The following is an 18,638-nucleotide window of genomic DNA, read 5'->3' as shown; positions in this document are numbered from 1 at the left end:
CCGATTTAGCATTCTCGCGGACAATATGTCCCGAGTTGCATAAAAGTTTCTCAAAAATGTTGCAGGTCTTTCTTGTGCACCCAAAATAACTGAATTTGTCATTTGGTTGTTGTTTTGGGAGCCTGGGCAGGGGTTTCTTTGTATGTGTTTTTGCGGTGTTATGTTTACAACCTCTGTCTTAGCCATGGGCTATTTATTCCTTGCACATTAACCTGTCATGTGCAGCAGGCATCCTCGTTTTTCTGTCCATATTGGTATCTATAGGCCTGCTTGACTTTATTGGTTCTTTCTGGACTTCATGTGGCCTTTGAGCTGTGGTGCTGCTGGACTGGTATTATTAGTCTTCTGTTTTGTCTTTTATACATTGACCTGTGTGTCTTTCAATTGTTCATGTTGCCTTACTGCTTGTTTGACTGATGTTGTTCTGCCTTCTTTACTTGTAGGTGCACAAAAAAGACTGAGGAGGTGCTGGTTGTTTTTTCATCCATCGCTCGTTCTACCGCCAGACGGACGTCCTTCAGTTGTACGCCACGTGTGGTGTGTGACTCATCTGACCAGACATCTCTGCAATTTGTGCTGCTGTGAGCTGACTGACATCAGAAGAAGATGGGCCCTAAGAAAGCTACCAGGTCCTCCACCACAAAGAAAGTTGCTGCGAAGAAGGAACAGCAGAAGGAAGTGTCACTTAAGTCTGGTATGGACCCCAAAACCTTTTTTGGCACCCCAAAAGGTACGCCTGCAGCAGCGGGGTCTGGGGTGCAAGCTGGGACCAGCACATCTGCATTAGTGGGGGCAAGCCAGCATCCCAGGGCCAAGCACATGATGAGGGTCGAAGAGGTAGCCAGCCTTCTGCTTGCGAGCAGTGATACTGAGCCAGAACTAAACTTATCGCTGTCTCAAAGTAGTACACAATCCACGCAAGATGGAAGTGCTCAACAACCACCGCCAGCAGTAGATGTTCAACAACCACAACCACCGCCCGCAATAGGAGTTGTTCACCCACAACCACAACCACTTCCCGCAACAGTTGTTGAACAACCACAACCACCGCCCGCAACAGTTGTTGTTGAAAAACCCCAGCCCGCAATAGTACTTCCTCAAGAACAACAACCACCATCTCCGCACCAAATAGTAGTAGTTGTTCCTCCCGAAGTCGGGGCAGTTCAGGAAGTAGAGCCTCCTTCCGAGCAAGAAGAAGAGGAAGCCACTTCTGTAGGTGATCTATTTCCTTTGAATTCACCAAGGGAAAGGAGGGTTAGTGCATCGAGTTCTTCGCAAAGCATCCCTTCCGATGACCTTGATACGGATTGGCAGCCACAACTATCTGCGCATTCAAAGGAGAGACATCCCAAGAAGACCATGCTAGGAAAAAGGAAGTTTCCAGGCAGGCTTGAACTTATGGAGGTCGATGTAGGTGAGCAGGATACTGCTGGTGATAAAGACGGGTCTGACACTGTCATCATCACAAGCGTTATTCCTGGTGCAGAGGATGTAGAGACAAACATTTTCACCCTATCCAGAAATGCTGCAATGACTGATGAGCAGGTACCACGCATAACTCCTACACACTCAACACCCACAGTAACACCAGCTCCAATTTTTTCAACAGCGAAGGCCCGGCAGCATCCGACATCCAGCAGAAGCGCCACTTCAACAGAAGGAGGTAGTGGCAGTACTAGGACTGAGCTGTCCCATAGTGAAATTCCACAATCCTCCAGTCCATCCGGCATTGGTAGTGGGTCCTCCTCTTCCTATGGCAGGAGACCAAAGTTTACCTCCCCAGTGTGGGACTTCTTTACGGTTCACCCAGTTCAGGAGAACATTGCTGTATGCACCATTTGTCATGCCAATGTTAGTCGTGGTAAGCTTGGTACAAACTATGGGACTGGAGGCCAAACGACCCATTTGAAAAAAACACACGTGATCAGGTGGGAGAACCACCTTGCAAGCTTAAAAAATGTTAGCACTCGTGTTGGTGGGGATACAGTGGTACAAGGTCCACTCATGGTTGATCAGGAGGTAGAAGAAGAGGGAGACGATGACCTTCTATCTAGGAGTGGTACACAATCGACCCCTGTCGCCAGCACTGGAGTGGTAAAGACCACATCCTCCGCATCTGCAACTTCTCAGTGGCACCAGAGTCAGCTGGAAACACCAAGGAGTGCAAAGTCTGCGATGCAAGGTGGTCCGTCTAGCACAACTCAAAGACATGCAAAGCAGCTTACCATTCCTAGCATGTTAAGGCAGGAGGGAAAGTACGAGCGGAACCACCCAGTAGCACGTTTATACAATGCCAAACTTGCGAAAATGTTAGCACTGGACCTTCTCCCATTTTCATTTGTTGAGGCTGTTGGATTTCTGGAATTAGTGGCAACCCTCTGCCCAAAATGGAACGTTCCCAGTCGCTACTATTTTGCCCGAGTGGCTGTTCCAGCACTACACCACGATGTGCTGGAATTGATTGGGAAAGCCTTACAACAGAGTGTTGTCCATTGTATCCACCTGACAACAGACATGTGGAGCAGTTGCGATGCTACAGATTTCATGTGCATCACCGCACACTGGATCTCTTTTGCAGGTGTTAAAGACAAGTTAACTTCAGGCCTCCGTGACGTTGCTGGAATTTTTAATGATACGCGCAGACATGCAACTATAGCCATGTTTGGTATGGACAAAAGTCATACTGCTGAAAACATTTTGTCTGACTTTAATGACAAGGTCTTTGAATGGCTGAAACCAAGAGGCCTTAAGATTGGTTTTGTTTCCACCGACAATGGCAGTAATGTAGTGAAGGCAATGAGAGAAGGACATTATTTCAGGGTACCCTGTTTGGCACACTGCATAAACTTAGTCGTGCAAGACTTTCTGAAAAATGAAGCCAAAGTCAGCAACATAATGGCCATCTGCAGAAGAATATGCACGCACTTTAACCATTCTTTCAAAGGACGGAAGCTGCTACGGGTCATTCAGCAAGAGCATAGGTTGCCAGTCAAAGCACTGATACAGGAGGTCCCAACACGTTGGAACTCAACTTATTTCATGCTTGAGCGTCTCTTTGAGCAGTATATCCCACTGAATGCTTATGTCATGTCAAGAAGATTAGGGGATCCTACTGTTAATCTTAAAGCCCTGACCATTGAGATGTGGCAGTGGGACCTCATTAAATGCATCACAGAGATGCTACAACCCTTTGAGGTCTTCACACGTGCAGTTAGCAGGGAGGACTGTACTATGGGCCAAGCCATCCCATTGTTGTACATGCTTGAGCAACAGGTGAAGGAGGTCTGTGAAACATACGAAGGTGACGAACAAAAAGTTGATGCATATACCTTAGCCAAGGGCTTAGTCAACCGCTTGTGTGAAAATGTAAGGCTCAACAATATTGTGTCAGGTGAACATTACATAACTGCAACTATCTTGGATCCACGGTACAAATTATTTGTCAGCAGTAACGAAGTAATTCCATTTTCAGATGAGGATGTTGACAAGTACAAAACTTCCATAGCTGCGGAAGCTAATGAGTTAGAAACTGAACGGCTGTTACTTAAAGGCCTGCCACTGCCAGCCCAGGCCAGTCCAAGTACTCCTGACGCAAGTTCTTCACAGCGTGAGAGCAGTGCGTCTGCTTTCCAGCAGGCACCAACAGTACCAAAAGCAGCACCTACACGATCTGATTCAGCAGACCCAACCAAAAGCATAACTGCTTTTTTTCTACAGAAAGGGATGGGTAAGTCCGTTGCTGTTGCAAAGGGAAAAGAGGACCAGCAAAGCCGAGCACCAATGAACATTGAGCGGATGGTTCAGGCCTATCTGGATGACACAACAGAGGTGTTCATGGAGCAAAGCCCATTGGTCTATTGGTATGAAAGAAGGAGACAGTGGCCAGTGCTGAGCAGGCTGGCGATAAAGTATCTGGCTTGTCCTGTAGCCAGTGTCTCCTCTGAGCGGGTTTTCAGTGCTGCTGGTGCCATTGTCACATCGAAAAGGACTAGTCTCTCCCCCAAAAGCGTGGAGCGGCTGACAATGATAAAAATGAATCAACGCTTCATACCACCAGACTATCAAGTACGTGAATCACCGCCGGATGAAGAAAGCGAGTGTGAAGAAGACGTCCTCACTACTGGGTTACATGACCTACTTCTGTCTGAACGCACAGAGTTTGAGGACGAGCTCCTCTTCCCTGACAACTAGGACAGGTATGTTAAAGGAATGATGCAATGCATTGCATAGGATTGTTTAGCCGACTCTGAGCAAATGTGCATGGAATTAAAGTATACTAGTAGTAACTTCAGACTCACGTGATGGGCAATTTTCCCATGTTATTTAATAATATAAATTATTTATGCACTTGTGACCCTACTACTACAGGTGCAGTCAGTACTTAATTTATCGTTCGTAGTGCATGTTCATGTTGCACAACGTACATTATTTGGTGAAACAGTCCCCCCTCCACCCCCCCAACAAACACAAATGAACTTCAAATGTTTTCTTGTGAAAATAATATCTTTGTTTTATTTTTATATTTTAATAATGATAATAGAAAAATAAAATATATAACAAATGTAACCCCCTGACCCAGAGCTGTCCCTACCCTCCCCTAACCCCAACCAAATTTCAACCCAAATGTACACCCCAACTCCCACATCCCACCCACCAACAAAAGGATTAAAAAAGGGGCAAAAAACAGGGTCCATTTCAAAGCCGGCGGGCTTTCAGGTGTTTGTCCACCAGTATCTTGACACGCTCCTCTAGACCGTCCTCCTGCTTCTTCCGCTCCTCCTCCAACTTCGCTACCCGGCGGAGAATCTTTGCTTTGAAATCACGGCACCTACACTTGCATGCATGTTGTTGTTGTTGTTGTTGTGGGGGGGCCGCCGAAGATGTAACAATGCGGCGGCGGGCGGCTGCCTGACCACGGCGACGTAGTCCTGCAGGCTTGGGGCCCGGGGCATTGGAAGAGGCAGCAGCTGCTGCCGCCGCCTCCTCCTCCTCCTCCTCGGCCTGATCCACCAGCCGGCGGTAGGCCTCTACAATTGCCTGCAGTTTCCGCTGCCGGGCCCGGACTGCCAACTCCTTCCTGGTTGGTTTTTGGGAAGGAGTAACTATAAAGAAAGAAACAGAATTGTTAATCCAAACTCCCCGCAAATCAAGAACACAACATTGATTCAACACATAGTGGGCGGCACAGTAGCACTAGCAAGCAAGCTGAGTACCAGAAATTGTGTTGCGTCTATCTTGAACATTCTACAGCCTCTATTAATTTTTCGGACTTTTTGTCACGGCTTTATGCCTGCCCTATTAGCATGGGTGTACTTCAACGGTCACACACATTAGAACGAACACCTGTCTTTTACATATCTCCTTTTGTTCCGGGAAGGCGGGAACACTCTCAAAGTAACATTAATTAACAGGGGGCAGCTAGTAGCACATGTCTAGTAAAGACTATAATACTTTATACCGCGCAACAAACCTTATTTGGTTTGTGTTTCACCAGCAACGACCCATGCACCCAGTCGTCCCCTCCTTCCCTTGCCTTTGGGTTTGCCCAAAACACCGCTGCTGCTGAGACTATCCACTAACCACCGGTATTGGGTGTGTCTCCCAACCACGCTGGCAGCTGTGTTTTCCCCTTTACATGCTTTAACAACAACCCATGCATCCGACTGCTATCAGGCACTTGCATTACTGTAGTGGTAATGCTTAGCATGCTAATGACAAGTAAAGGTAACATCATATATTTTCCAGTAGAGTACAGTGAGAAAGTTTTCCCCTCCCACCAAGTAATGCAGATCACTATTGAATGTAACTTACCATCGCCCGCCGCTGTTGGCTCCCCCCCCACTGCTGCTGGTGTAGGTGCCTCTGTTCCTCCTGTCCCCGCCGGGAGCGCTGAAGCTGCGCCGCTGTCCCCGTCGGCACTGGTCGATGGTAAGGGTTCTGCACCTATAAAAATAAGTACGCCTTTTTAGATGGATGCACAGCCCCCTTTGTACTTGTTCACCAAGAATGGAGTTCTTCAAAACAGTTAAGTCCAACGTACGTAATCAGTATGAGTCCACATTGCATAGTACAGCAGAGTCACTACACATATTATTAGCATTCATTGTTATGGTATGGTACCCAAGCTCATCTCATCTGTCCTGCTACTCTAGTCCTTGGAAATTGGAAGTGAACTATGTAACCTTTGTACATCAATGTATCCAGTTTTGCGCATGTGTTAACTCGCAGCTTGTTGCGCAGTACGAGAAGACGCTCTGGGGCAACACATCATTGTTCAATGCATACACCTGAAGAGGTGGGAAAGTAAAAGGGCCCGTATTTAAGTTTTCTATGTGGATTGTGGGATAGAGTTTGCTTACAGGTTACAACTTCTTTTTAGCATGGCTGCATAAAACTGGCATAAATGTATTTAATACTGTCTAACGTGCACCACTTTTGTCATTATTTTTCGGCAGGTGAGAAGATTGCCTTCTACGAAGCGGACATTTCCATAGCTTACAAAAAAAGAGGAATATCTGACCAGTATACGTTGGTGAGAGGTCTCCGATAGTTGCCACATTTCCCTATTGTGCACTAGTAGCTGTACAAATGTTGATTACTTTATTATGCCTGTTTTAACTCTGGATTTTTTCTGGTGGGCCCTTCAACGTATTGGACGGAAGCACTTAAAAACATTGATGTTACTTACTTACTTCTAACAAAATAAAGCTTTTGAATGACCACTTTGACTCTGAAGTTTATTTTCAGTGTCTGTTGTCTTAGAGACTCACACGAGTGAGTGAGCAAAAGGGGGTTTCTTAGGTAACGGTTTGTGTCCTAAAAGCATTCGGCATCTTGGTATTGGGGTTCAGGAGTGTGATTTGAACAATAGACCAATGACTCAGGCCATATAGGCTGACGTTCAGTGAATTGTGCGTTCCTCAGAGTTCTGTGACTGAGGTGTAAGTAAGGTCCAACCTGCCTATCAGTACCAACAACATCCAATTTTCGTGTGCATAGTTACATAGTTGTGTAATATGTATATAACTCCATAGGAGATAGAAGAATACCCACAAGACTAGTAGTGGTATACTAACGTTTACAAAAATACTAGACAAACATCATTCTGGATGCCTACTTGGTTGCTGTCAATTGACAAAGCACTGCAGACACATTACAGAGGAAAAAACAAGCACTGTTGGACTTACTGGGGCCAGCAGCAGGATCCTCAGTAGAGGAGCTCTGTGTAACTGGTGGTTCACCCGCCGACTCGGTCCCTGTATTCTGCTTGCCCCTGGGTTCTGTGGTTCATGTAAAAATTAAAATAATAAACAAAGATAAAAACATTGAGTGATGTGAAACATAGACATCATTGCAAATCACACTGCTACAGTGGAACAGAGCCGGAGGCAACAAATCCATGCCAGGGGCCGCAACGCAAATATGTATCCATCCTTAGAGTATTATTAAATTAAGGATATCTATTGGTGCGGTGGCCCCTGAAGTTTGGTGCCCCTGTGCAGTTGCACAGCTTGCACATGCCCCCTAGAGCCGGCCCTGGCTGAGGTAAGAAGAACAAAGTAACGTTAGCATTCTTTGCAAGAAAAGGATTCCATTCATGCAGAAGAGAAGGCCGTGAAAAAAATGCTACAATATGCAAACAACGTACAATTATCCATCCACCGCTATTTCACTGACGGACAAAGGAAGGACAAGACTCTATTAATAGCATTAACTAACTTCAGTTCTCAGCAATAAAGAAAATCTCACATCAATAAACAGCAACAGCTAGCGCCAAGTTGAAACAACAGGCAAGAGCCAGTGAAGAAGAAGAACACTGTCATACAATGACAGTAGATATACCGGAATACATCGCAAATGTAACTAGGGGCAACAGTCATCGCGTTACTTATTCAGCCAATATTTACAAAGATACAATAACAATATTTATACAACTATATATATATATATGTATATATATATATATATATATATATATATATATATATAATCTATATGTATATAAATATATATATATATATATATATATATATATATATATATATATATATATATATATATATATATATATACACACTTTATTTTTGGGGTAGCCACTCACCAAGACCCACAACCTCCACACCAAGCAGGTCCAACAGGTCCTGCTCCCGGTCCAAAATGTCGGCCCAGCGGTGGGACAGCTGATGGTGGGTACGCCGGATACCGGAGCAGCGGAAGACTGCACGGCGCACCTTCGCCCACCGCCGGAGACGCTCTTCAATGCGCTGGTATCCGGAGCCGGGCCTGCCGCCTGCTGCCAAAGTCAAGGGGAGGTGACGTTGGATAAAAAAGACCAGGGCGGCCACCTCCTCCTCCCCAAAAAGTTGGCGGGGCGTCACTCCTGCCGGGCGCATTCTGCCGCAAGGCAGCCTGGTTTTTTTAGGCACAGCCGCCTTGCCCTTTGAGCCGCCGATTCTGCTGGCACCCTTCACCATGGTTCTGGGTGGAGGGGAGAAGGAAAGTTGAAGACAAAAAGGTTAGGGGAAGAAAGAAGAAAGATAAAAGAAGGAAGTAATATAAAACAAGAGAAAAGTTGCAAAAAAAGTGGTAAAAGTAAAAATAAAATGAGAAATATAAACCTAGGCACAGACAGAAATAGGTAAGAAGTAAAGAAAGTTAGAAAAACTGAGGGAAAAGACCAGGATGGAAGAGATAGGAGTGAGATGCTGAAGTAGGCCCAAAACCATAGCCAGAGTGTGAAATCGAAGATGGCTCTGCCCGTCGCGACCGCCGCGGTAAGTTCGCGCGATATTTGAAGCGATCACGCACTTTGGCAGTGCGAACGAGAAGATGAGTTCCCGAACATGTCTAACACAACGCGAACACGTTACTTGTGACCCGGAACCGGAAATAAGGGAACGCAAGCGGGCGGGACAAACCTCATTGAGTAACTTAGCGCGCTAGCTATTGCGAGCATGCAGGCAGCGCCCCGAACACGCGCACCGCGCTCCCGAAGACGAAAAACGGCGCGCGAACGGGTCTAGCAAGCTACTACGCATGTCCGCGGAGCTACACGTAGCTCGCGGAGTGCAAGTGCGTCTTCGCGTAGCTTCGCGGAGTGCGGCTACGCGAACTACGCCCATCTGGACCCCCAAGATTTTCAGGGACCCCCAAAATCCGTAAATTATTTCTCCAAGATTGATTTTCTAACTCTGTGAGCTTGAAACTGATGTCATCACGTTGTGCTTTAATAGAGTTCTAATTTTTGTGCAGCGACTTCGTCCTCCAGAGCAGATATTCTAGTATCGGCTTCAGAAACCCTTGTAGAAATATTGGTTCAAATTTTCGTGACTCGCCTTACCGCGTTCTGGACCTTGCGGCATGTGGCTTGAGTACGGGAAATCTCGGTCTTTGTTTCCGATCTGTGTGCCATCATTGTTTGGTAAATCATGGTTAGTTTAACTTCCTGATCAAAACTGGGCTCCTCAAGTTGTATATGCCCTCCCAAAGAACTGGGCTGAGATGCTACTTCAGGTAGAATATCACCAGGATCGATGGATTTATTTCTGGCACCCTGTGTCTTCTTAACCTTATGCTTTTTGACAGTTATAGCTGATCCTGGAGAGATCTCTCTGAATCTTGATTCTTCATCCATACTACTATCACCTGGGTAATCTGCCCAATCTTTGTGAATACTTTCATCCGATGTATGGTCAGACATTGAAAAAAATCTATCCGGAATTTCTTGGGAGCCGGTAAAGTCTTGGCATGAAACCTCATTTGTTTCCGACACAGTTATTGTATCCAATACATTGGTCATACTGCCCGAACTCCCACTAGCTACTTCAGGGACTATAGTACCCACAATGCCTTTTGATGGGATTTGTTCATTGCTTTTTTCGATTGCGGGATCAGGCATTTATAGTGCTTCGGGTGAATTAATCAACACATCTCGAGGAGGCTCTTCCTGAATCACAATAGTCATAGCGCAATGATTACTATTAATCGATAAGTCCGCATTTGCATCTGAAGCTAAAGTCTCAGTACGATGGGTATGAGCGTTTTTAATTGTCTGCTTCTCAAACAATGCAGGTACAGTTTGCGACACCATATTCACAATATTCACTTTGTTAGCTCGTTCGCCGCCTCTTTTTTGACTCGGCAAGTGTTGCATTTGATTTGGTGAGCCAAACACTAAGCCCGACCCGCCCGACTCACCAGCCGCTTGAGTATCCTGTTCGGGACCCGCAGCGTCTGCCATCGCCGAAGTCTTCGTCTTAACGCTCCTTGTGACGGGTGGTTTCAGCAGAGGCTTTGGAGGCCTATTTGATCTGATGTCTGCGGTATTGCCCGGTAAGAGTCTGAGCCGAACAGAAGAAAAGCGCCAAGCCAATACATGCAGCGGTACACGCAGCGTGTCAGGAAGAAGCAGTAGCAGGTAAACCATAGAGGGTCAAGATGACGAAACGCCAACACCGAGAAAGCACCTCACTCAGCTCCTCGCTCGGCTCTTCATTTGATTGCTCAATCTTCCCAGTCAAGATGCGGAGAACATACGAATCATTCAACCCAAATCGCGAAGATCCGTAAAAAGTAAGGGGCAACTTCTTTTCCCTTTTTCTGACCAGGAGTGGAGGAGCCGGCAACTCACACAGCCGACTCAGCGGCCGTCATCTTGCCCCCCCAGGTGATGATGAGGACACACCTTCTCATCATGATTTTTGTCTTGCAGGCTGTGACCTACGGATGGATGTATGTCATTACAACGCATGCTTTTTCCACGCATGCCTTTACAACGCAGGTTTTACAACGCAAGTCGTTACAACGACTTGCGTTGGGGGGTGCTGGATAGTGAATAGTTTAATTTACTATTCCAACTTCAGTCCCAGTGGATAGTAGGGAAGGTTTTGGATAGTAAATTAAACTATTCCCTATCCTACAGCGCCCTCCAGCGGAAGTCATTATAACGACTTGCGTTGTAATTCCTGCGTTGTAAAGGTACTGCGTGGAAAAAGTTTCGTTGTAAAGGATGTTTACCCCTACGGATTGTCCCAAGGGGAGCCATCATGTGTCTTCATTTCTGTTCTGTGTTTCTTTGAATGAATTGTCATTTGTGGATTCGTAGGTGAATGTGTGATGCTCATTTTGTGCGACGACACATGCATGTCACCAGATATGATTGTGCGACATCAGGCAGATTATTTGGTGCATGATTCCGTGTAGTTGATGTGCCATGTATTTGGCCAGAAGGAAGTGGGGGGGGGGCTGGGGTGGAGGTGGTGGGTGTTGTGGCCCTCTTGGGTGTCTGGCCTGCATGATCATTGGCTCCATGGCATCTGTTGTTCAGGTGTGGCTCTGGCCTTGGCTTCCTTTTGTGGTGCAGGCTGTGGTCCAACTTTACACCAGGTCAGAGCAGGTGTTAGTTTCCTGCTGTTAACATGCCTTATCGCATGTCGCATCGTAGATCTGGCTGGTCGTTGTGAATGTTGCGGAGTGGTGTTGCTGCTGTTTTTGCATGGGAACGCCTACTCTGCATCTCATTAGCGATAGTTGCGGGGGTCATCTGTGGCGTTGTTTTTTGCGGCTGCTATCGCAGGTAAACGGGTGCTATGGGCTGTTAGCACCAGCTTGTGAATAGGGTGATAAATTTATTGCGACTTTGGCTGTGTTAAAGTGCCATTAACTCGGCAATAGCTCCTTGAGAATATGCCCCTGAATGTACTAATGTGGCTCTGACACATTTAGCAATTCCCAATGGGGTCGCAAATGATCTGCCTCATCAATATTCCAGAGGCAGGTTACACTTTGCGACCCGTTGGGAATGGTCCATAGCACAGGGATGGTGACCTGCTGAGGACAGCAGAATACCATGTCAGTGTTTGCTTTTTAAGCAAAAAAAAAATTTTTATGCAAAAATGGTAGCGTGTAAAAGCAAAAAATGAAAACTTTTCTTTTCACTTTTTAAGTGCAGACAGTAGTCCGTGGGACTAATGCCTGCTCTCAAAAAGAATGTTTGCATACATTTACAAACCCTATTTTGCGAGTTGGTAATAGGTTACTGACTAGCAAAATAGGGTTTGTACATACGACAACCCATTTTAGTGGTCACAAACGGACAGATTTTCCATTTGCTACCACTGAAAAGGATCATGCATCCGGCCCCAGCAAGAATAAAACATGGGACCTAGCCCTGTTATTTTACTAAGAGAGAGACATGAATATAGTGCTCTAAATGTGGGATGATGAGCACTAGCTGCTGTGAAAAAGCTTTGCACTCACAATCATAATACATATTATTAGTTCAATTAGGGATTTATGGTCTAGCTGAAACTGATGTTGAGTTCCGTTTTAGGTCATGAAGGTCATGATTAAGCACTTGATTACACGCTACTTCTCCTTGAGAGCGATGCCCCACTGCTTTCTTGCTGTGTGAGAAGCAGAAACATAAAATGATATTTTAAATATCATTTTATGTTACTGCTTCTCGCACTGCGACAAAGTAGAAGGCAGAATATGCCTGGTTGGGGGCGGAGGGGTTGGTGAGGAGTGGCTTGCCTACTATTGTGGAGTGTTTGGTCATCGTGGGACCTGGCAAGGTAGGTTTATTTATTCATTTTTCTTTTATCCCCTCTTCCCCCGGTGAACCCCTGCGCACCCCCCCTCCTGTGAGTATTGCGAGCCGCGACTGATATTGTCTGAGAGATGGAAGCTTGTTCTGCTGTTATCATGATGTGCCTCTTCTGGGAGGAAGGACAGTTTCTATTGTCGCTATATAAACTTAACATTTTCTGTGAATGAGGGAAGCTTGAACATGCTGATGCCCACTGTAGCATCTTCTGTGAGGAAGAGAAGCTTGACCTGTTGCCTGTGCTGTAACTGTTTTGTGAATGAGAGCAGCTTCCATTGTTCTTTCAGAACCTATTCTGTAAAGGAAGAAGGCTTTCACTTCACAGCTCCCTTAGTTGTTTGACATTTGGAATTCAACAATCATTAAAGCAATTCCTGTTTTAATGGCAATGTGAATATAAATGTGGATTCCACAAAATATGTGGATGGAGTTTCTTAACTCTCATGTGGTTTCATGACATTTTAGACCTTGAGTTAGTCCTGGATATTTAGTTAAGAGCACTTTGAATGCTGGGACTTTTTAACCTCTCCCATAATGCAAAGCTTTGTTAGCTAAACATTTAGAAGGGACTGAAGGTGTAATTTATGCCAAAGAGACATTTGGCTGCAATAGGGTTATCAGGGGTGGCTCCTCCATTACGGCAGAGGAGCATGGCCCGATTGCTTTCTCGCAATGCAAGAAAGCAGAAACATAAAATGGTATTTTAAATACCATTTTATGTTTCTGCTTCTCAGGCTGCGAGAAAGCAGAAGGAAGGGTATGCCTGGTTGGGGCGGGCGGGTTGGGGAGGAGTGGCTTGGCCACTCTGAGTCCCCTGACTGTTTGGTCAGCCCATTGGGGCTGACCAAACCAGTCATGCACACTCTGGATTTTCTCTATGTTGGCTGCATGCAGCCTACATAGAGAAAATGGCCTCAATGTATGCACCTGACTGGGTGCTGTCCGCACAAATCACAATGCTGCCATTGCAGTGTTGTGAGTGGCTTATGGGAGGGGAGGGAGGCTGCCTTCTTCAGGTTCCAGCCCTGCAGCGGGACCTGGCCAGGAGCGGAAGCAGCTTGGACCCGGTAAGTACATTTTTTAAAATGTATTTCTAACTACCCCACCACATGAACCCCTGCACGACCCCCATCCGCCCCCCCCCCCCACCCGCGAGCCATTCGAGCCGCGACTGAGGGTTATATTTACATTTAGAAGGTATGGGGTGGCTCCTCCATTAGGTCGGAGGAGCGTCGCCCCACTGAGCAGAAACAAAAAATTGTATTTTAAATACCAATTTGTGTTTCTGCTTCTCACACTGCAAGAACGCAGAAGGCAGGGTATGACTAGTTGGGGATGGGCGGGCCGGGTAGGAGTGGCCTGGCCACTCTGAGTGCCCTGACTGTTTGGTCGGTGCTCTGGGGCCGACTAAACCAGTCAAGCGCACTCTGGATTTTCTCGTTGTAGCCTGCATGCAGCCTACAGAAAAAATGGCCTCCCCTGGGGCGCCCGGCTGGGCACTGTCTGCATCAATCACAACGCTGCCATTGCAGCATTTTGATTGGCGTAGGGGAGGGGAGGGATGTTGCCTTATTCATATTCCAGCACTGCAGCTGGACCAGGCCAGGAGCGAAGGCGCGGGACCCACTAAATTCATTTAAAAAAATGTTTATCCCCCCCGCGCACAAACACCTGCACGCCCCCCACCCGTGAGTAATGCAAGCCGCGACTGAGGGTTATGTTTACTTTTAAAAGGTGAAACAAACAGTCACCTTTTTTTTGTTTGTTTGTTTGGTGACTGTAAGAGATTGGGTTACTAGTTGAGAGGGTAAGTGCCCACCTCAAAAATTAATCACAGAGAGGGTGTTGCTTGTGTGGCCACAAGGTGGCCGCATCTGGCTGAGGCTCTGCATCTCGAATGGGACCTTCTGGTAACCGGAGCTGACCTGCTGATTTTCGAGGGCAATGGACTGACTGCTTTAGCAGAGCAGCCGCTGGGTCACAGGAAGACATTTTTCTTTTTTCATTCAGTGGCCTTTAACGCCCTGTTTCCGCCGCACATCGCTCCCTTCAGAATTCTTCAAAGCACCCTCCATTTTGCTTCTTTTTTCCGAATTTCCCGTACCGCCTGAGGTGCAGTTTGGTGCCTCATTGGAATTCTTTCCTTTTGGAGCCTGCAGCAAAATGTCAATATACAACAGAGTTAATGTTATTAATGGTTTTTTACATTGTAAAGGTAAATTTCCCCACATGCCCATATTTGAGGAGAACCTTTATTATGGTCCTGCACATAACCTGAACTGCTCTCAATGCATGTAATTAAGTCAATTGTGGGACCAGCTTTTTCACCTCACCAGGCTGATACCTTTTATCGAGGCTTATTTCGCTGAACCGAGCTGGCTTTCATATGAGACAGTTGTGAATGACTATGCGCGTCATGTAGTAAGTGCTCCTCTCATCTGTACGTCTATAAACAAGGCGCTTTGTTCTTAGTTGGCTGTGGTGGATTTTAAAGAACTTTTTTATTGCCTATCTTTTCCTTGTCGTCACTCAGCAGATTTTGGAAATCTTCTTGGGGACAACTCTGAATGCTTTACTTGTTGTTGCCAAAGGATTGTACGATACAGACTTTTTGCATCTTTCCTCCTAGCTGTTTTTACAGGTTATATCTCCTATTCCTCCACATTGCCTATCTCCTGCAACTGCACTACTTGTCTATAGTCAATATTATGGAGCCCTCTTCCTCCTTTGATCAGAAGAGTTCCTCAACAAATATGTCTTCTCTACGCAAGGACTCTTCAACTGCTGCCTCTTCTAAACGCCACAAGAAGGAACCCAACTCTCCTACCAAATCCCCACTTCCTGCAACAATGGAGGACCTTATGGAAGAGCTTACACTTATTAAACCTTTCATGTTCGACACAAATGCTACCATTCAAAGGCTAGAAGAGAAATGGACCAACTTAGACTCTAGTGTAGTTGCGGTTGAACAGAGAATTAGTAATACTGAGGCAGTGATTACTCAAGTTGCAGCTATGTCTAAAGAGATCGCTATTCTCACGGCGCAGACGGAGGACTTAGAAAACCACAATAGACGCAACAACCTCCGAATTTACGGTATTCCTGATGGAGAAGAGGGATCTGATATGCTCCTCTTTTTGAAATCTCACATTACTAAAATTGTTGGTCTCAAAGATGGCACTAATCTCAATCTGCATCGTGCCCACCGCATTGGACTTAGACCCAGATGTCCCTCCTCTACCTCAATGGTTAATTGCTCTAGAGGGATAATTGTCCAATTTTTGGAGTATACTGAACTGTTAATGGTCCTTTCGGCGGCTAAACTCAAAAAGCAGATGTTATGGTCCGGTTAAAAAGTTTTATTCTCTCAGGATGTGGCTTGCGCAACTGCTGCTTGTTGCAAAGAATTCCTGTCTCTTTGCCCGGCTCTTCAATCAATGAACGCTAGATACGGCTTGGTGCATCCTTGCTTTTTTAAGGTTACATACAAAGAATGCTTCTACTCCTTTGATCGTCCTAAAGATCTGCAACAGTTTATTTCTCGTCATAAAGGAGATGAGATGGACTTTGGAGGGTCCTGAGAAAATGTCTCTTCTTGTTTTGTCTTAAGTTTTCTGAGTTCCTCCTCTACATTTTAATGTTCTGAAGACATTCGTCTTCTTCTATTGTTGTCAGCTATTGCCTGTCGTTTTTATTGCAGATTGACATTGTTTGTTCGCCTTCTTCTGAGGCCATTTCTTATCACTTCCTTTGTTTTTCCCCACAGATGTCTCCATCCCCGTACAGACTTCTTCCCCTGATGTTTTCTTCCCTCCTACCATCCCATTCCACTCCTTCTGTTCATAGTTATTTCCATTGTTTGGTAAGTGTTTCCCATTTCACCAGATCCCCCTGCTATAGCTGTTGGATTTTTTTATATATATCATTCTATGTTTGTTTTCCAGTCTCTATTGTCAGTCCCTCCGCTTATGTTCTCTCTTACTATGCTTACTGTTCTTCATATTTCCTTTATGTAGTCAATGCCTTCCCCTCTGCCCTCCCCCTCTACTTTCCCATTTTGTTCTTACTGTTTACAGTTGTTTTCACTGTTCGGTAAGTGTTAATCTTTCCATCAGATATCCTTGTTATAGTTGTTGGATTGTTTTTATCTATGTCACTCTATGTTTTTATATTCTAAGTTGTCAGTCCCACCTCCTGTGCTATCTCATACTGAGCTCCCTGTTATTCGTTTTTTCTTGTCTATCGGTTCCTGTCGTCTCCTGGTGTCTTCGCTGGCTCTGCCCTCTGTCTTGTCTTTGTGGCTCCCTGCCTCTGCATGTTATTTTTTCTCCTCTGGATCGGTATTCCGTTATTCTTGACTGAAGCCTTCCGGCTCCATGTCAACCTCTCTTTATATATCATTTCTTCTCTCTCCCTTTTTCTCTTTTCTTTTCACCTTCTAATTTATTTCTCTCTTTCTTTCTTTATCTTTTTTTCTATATTCTTTAAATCTCTTCAGCATATTGTCTCTGATTACTTCCGTCTTTTTCTTCTTCCTGGTTCATTACTATTTTACTATCCCTTTTACTTTTTGGTTTCTACTATTCCCATTCCTATTTATTGTTTTACAACTTTCCACATGCTTAAATCTCAGTTTTATCAATTTTAAAATGCATATGGTGTTGCTTAATGTTTTCTTCTTTTTACCATGACTGATAATGTTCCTGGAATGCGAAAGGACAGCATAATCATGTTAAGAAACAGAGGATACTTAGCCATCTATCTAGGCTGCACTGTAAAATTGCAATGCTTCAAGAGAAACATCTTAATGATAATGACATTAATTCTCTGATGGGTAGGCTATGTTTATTGTTCCCTGGCTAAGGACAGGAAAAATGGTGTGGTGACCCTATTTCACAAGTTCCTCTCTCTTGTTCTAGAGAAGCAGGAGAAAGATGTAGATGGTAGATGACTCCTTTTACATCTCACTATAAATGGTTTCCCTATCTCTCTTCTTAACATATATGGCCCCACTGGCAATGATTCACACTTTTGGCAGACCATGTCACATACCCTTCATTCATGTCCCGATGCTAATTTATTGGTGGGTGGAGATTGCAATCAGGTTATGGATTCCTTCATGGATAGAAAGTCCACTGCTAGATATATTCCCAATAAAATGCTAAAAACTTTTACAAATACAATTCGCTCGAGGAGTTTGGTGGATGCCTGGAGGATATTTCATCAGGACACCATAGAATTCTCTTTTTATTCCCCTACCCACAATTCTTCTTCTAGAATAGATTATATTTTTTTGAGTCCTCCTCTCCTTCCTAATTTAATTAGTGCTGAAATTGGATCCATCTTTATTTCCGACCATCCCTCCGTTCTGATCACTTTAGATCTTCCTTTCGAGCCTTCCAAACCTCGAAGATGGCGTTTCAATCACTATTTACATAGAGATCATAATTTTCTGGAGCGTTTCACAGAGTTTTTGTCAGATTTCTTTCCTTAGGAATGGTAATCCTGATATACCTTTTCATACTAACCGGGATGCCTTTAAGGCGACAGCCAGAGGATTCATTATTGTTGACATTGCGGATAAAAATAAACAATGCATTAAGGACTCAGCTTCCTTATTAGCTTCCATTAAGCTTCTTGAACATGCCTACTTCTCTTCTAATTATGAAGTACACTTAAGAAATGAGTCCAGGCTAAATTGTGTTTTAATTGAAAATTGATGGAGGAGGCATCTGGGGCCCTACTTAAAGTTCATTCTAAATTTTATGCTGGTCGCAACAGAGCTGATAAACTGCTTGCAAACTATTTGAAGGTAAAATCCCAAAGATCTAAAATAATTAACATCATAGATGATAGCGGTGGTAATCATTTCAAGGACGAGGAAATATTAAACTGCTTTACGGATTTCTATAAGATACTATATGCTCCTGAATCCTCGTTCTTCCTCCTCTTCTGATTTCTCTTTATTAGAAAAAAAGATCTTTACCTTTCTGAGCTTAAGTCAGACCTAGCTCAATTACCTAAGGAGAAG

At 44.9% G+C, this 18,638-nt stretch overlaps 2 protein-coding genes across 8 annotated transcripts in view; one reads left to right on the top strand and one right to left on the bottom strand.

Annotated features, from left to right (window-relative positions):
* Positions 1–18,638, bottom strand: part of LOC144754318 (uncharacterized) — a 771,250-nt gene that overhangs the window by 8,145 nt on the left and 744,467 nt on the right. The gene's annotated exons all lie outside the window — the stretch shown is intronic.
* On the top strand, positions 296–6,720 carry LOC144754317 (zinc finger BED domain-containing protein 6-like). Its single transcript, XM_078641986.1, has 2 exons — positions 296–4,196; positions 6,456–6,720. Exon 1 carries the CDS (start codon positions 607–609, stop codon positions 4,189–4,191), a length of 3,585 nt encoding a protein of 1,194 aa, XP_078498112.1. The 5' UTR covers positions 296–606; the 3' UTR covers positions 4,192–4,196; positions 6,456–6,720.

This window comes from Lissotriton helveticus, chromosome 5_1 (assembly GCF_964261635.1).
Source record: "Lissotriton helveticus chromosome 5_1, aLisHel1.1, whole genome shotgun sequence".
Taxonomy (NCBI): Eukaryota; Metazoa; Chordata; class Amphibia; order Caudata; family Salamandridae; genus Lissotriton; species Lissotriton helveticus.
Note: the sequence above shows the minus strand (reverse complement) of the source record. Positions and strands in the feature narration are given on the sequence as shown.

Excerpts from the sequence above, each read along its gene's own strand:
- LOC144754317 (XM_078641986.1), top strand. The coding sequence starts at position 607 with ATGGGCCCTAAGAAAGCTACCAGGTCCTCCACCACAAAGAAAGTTGCT.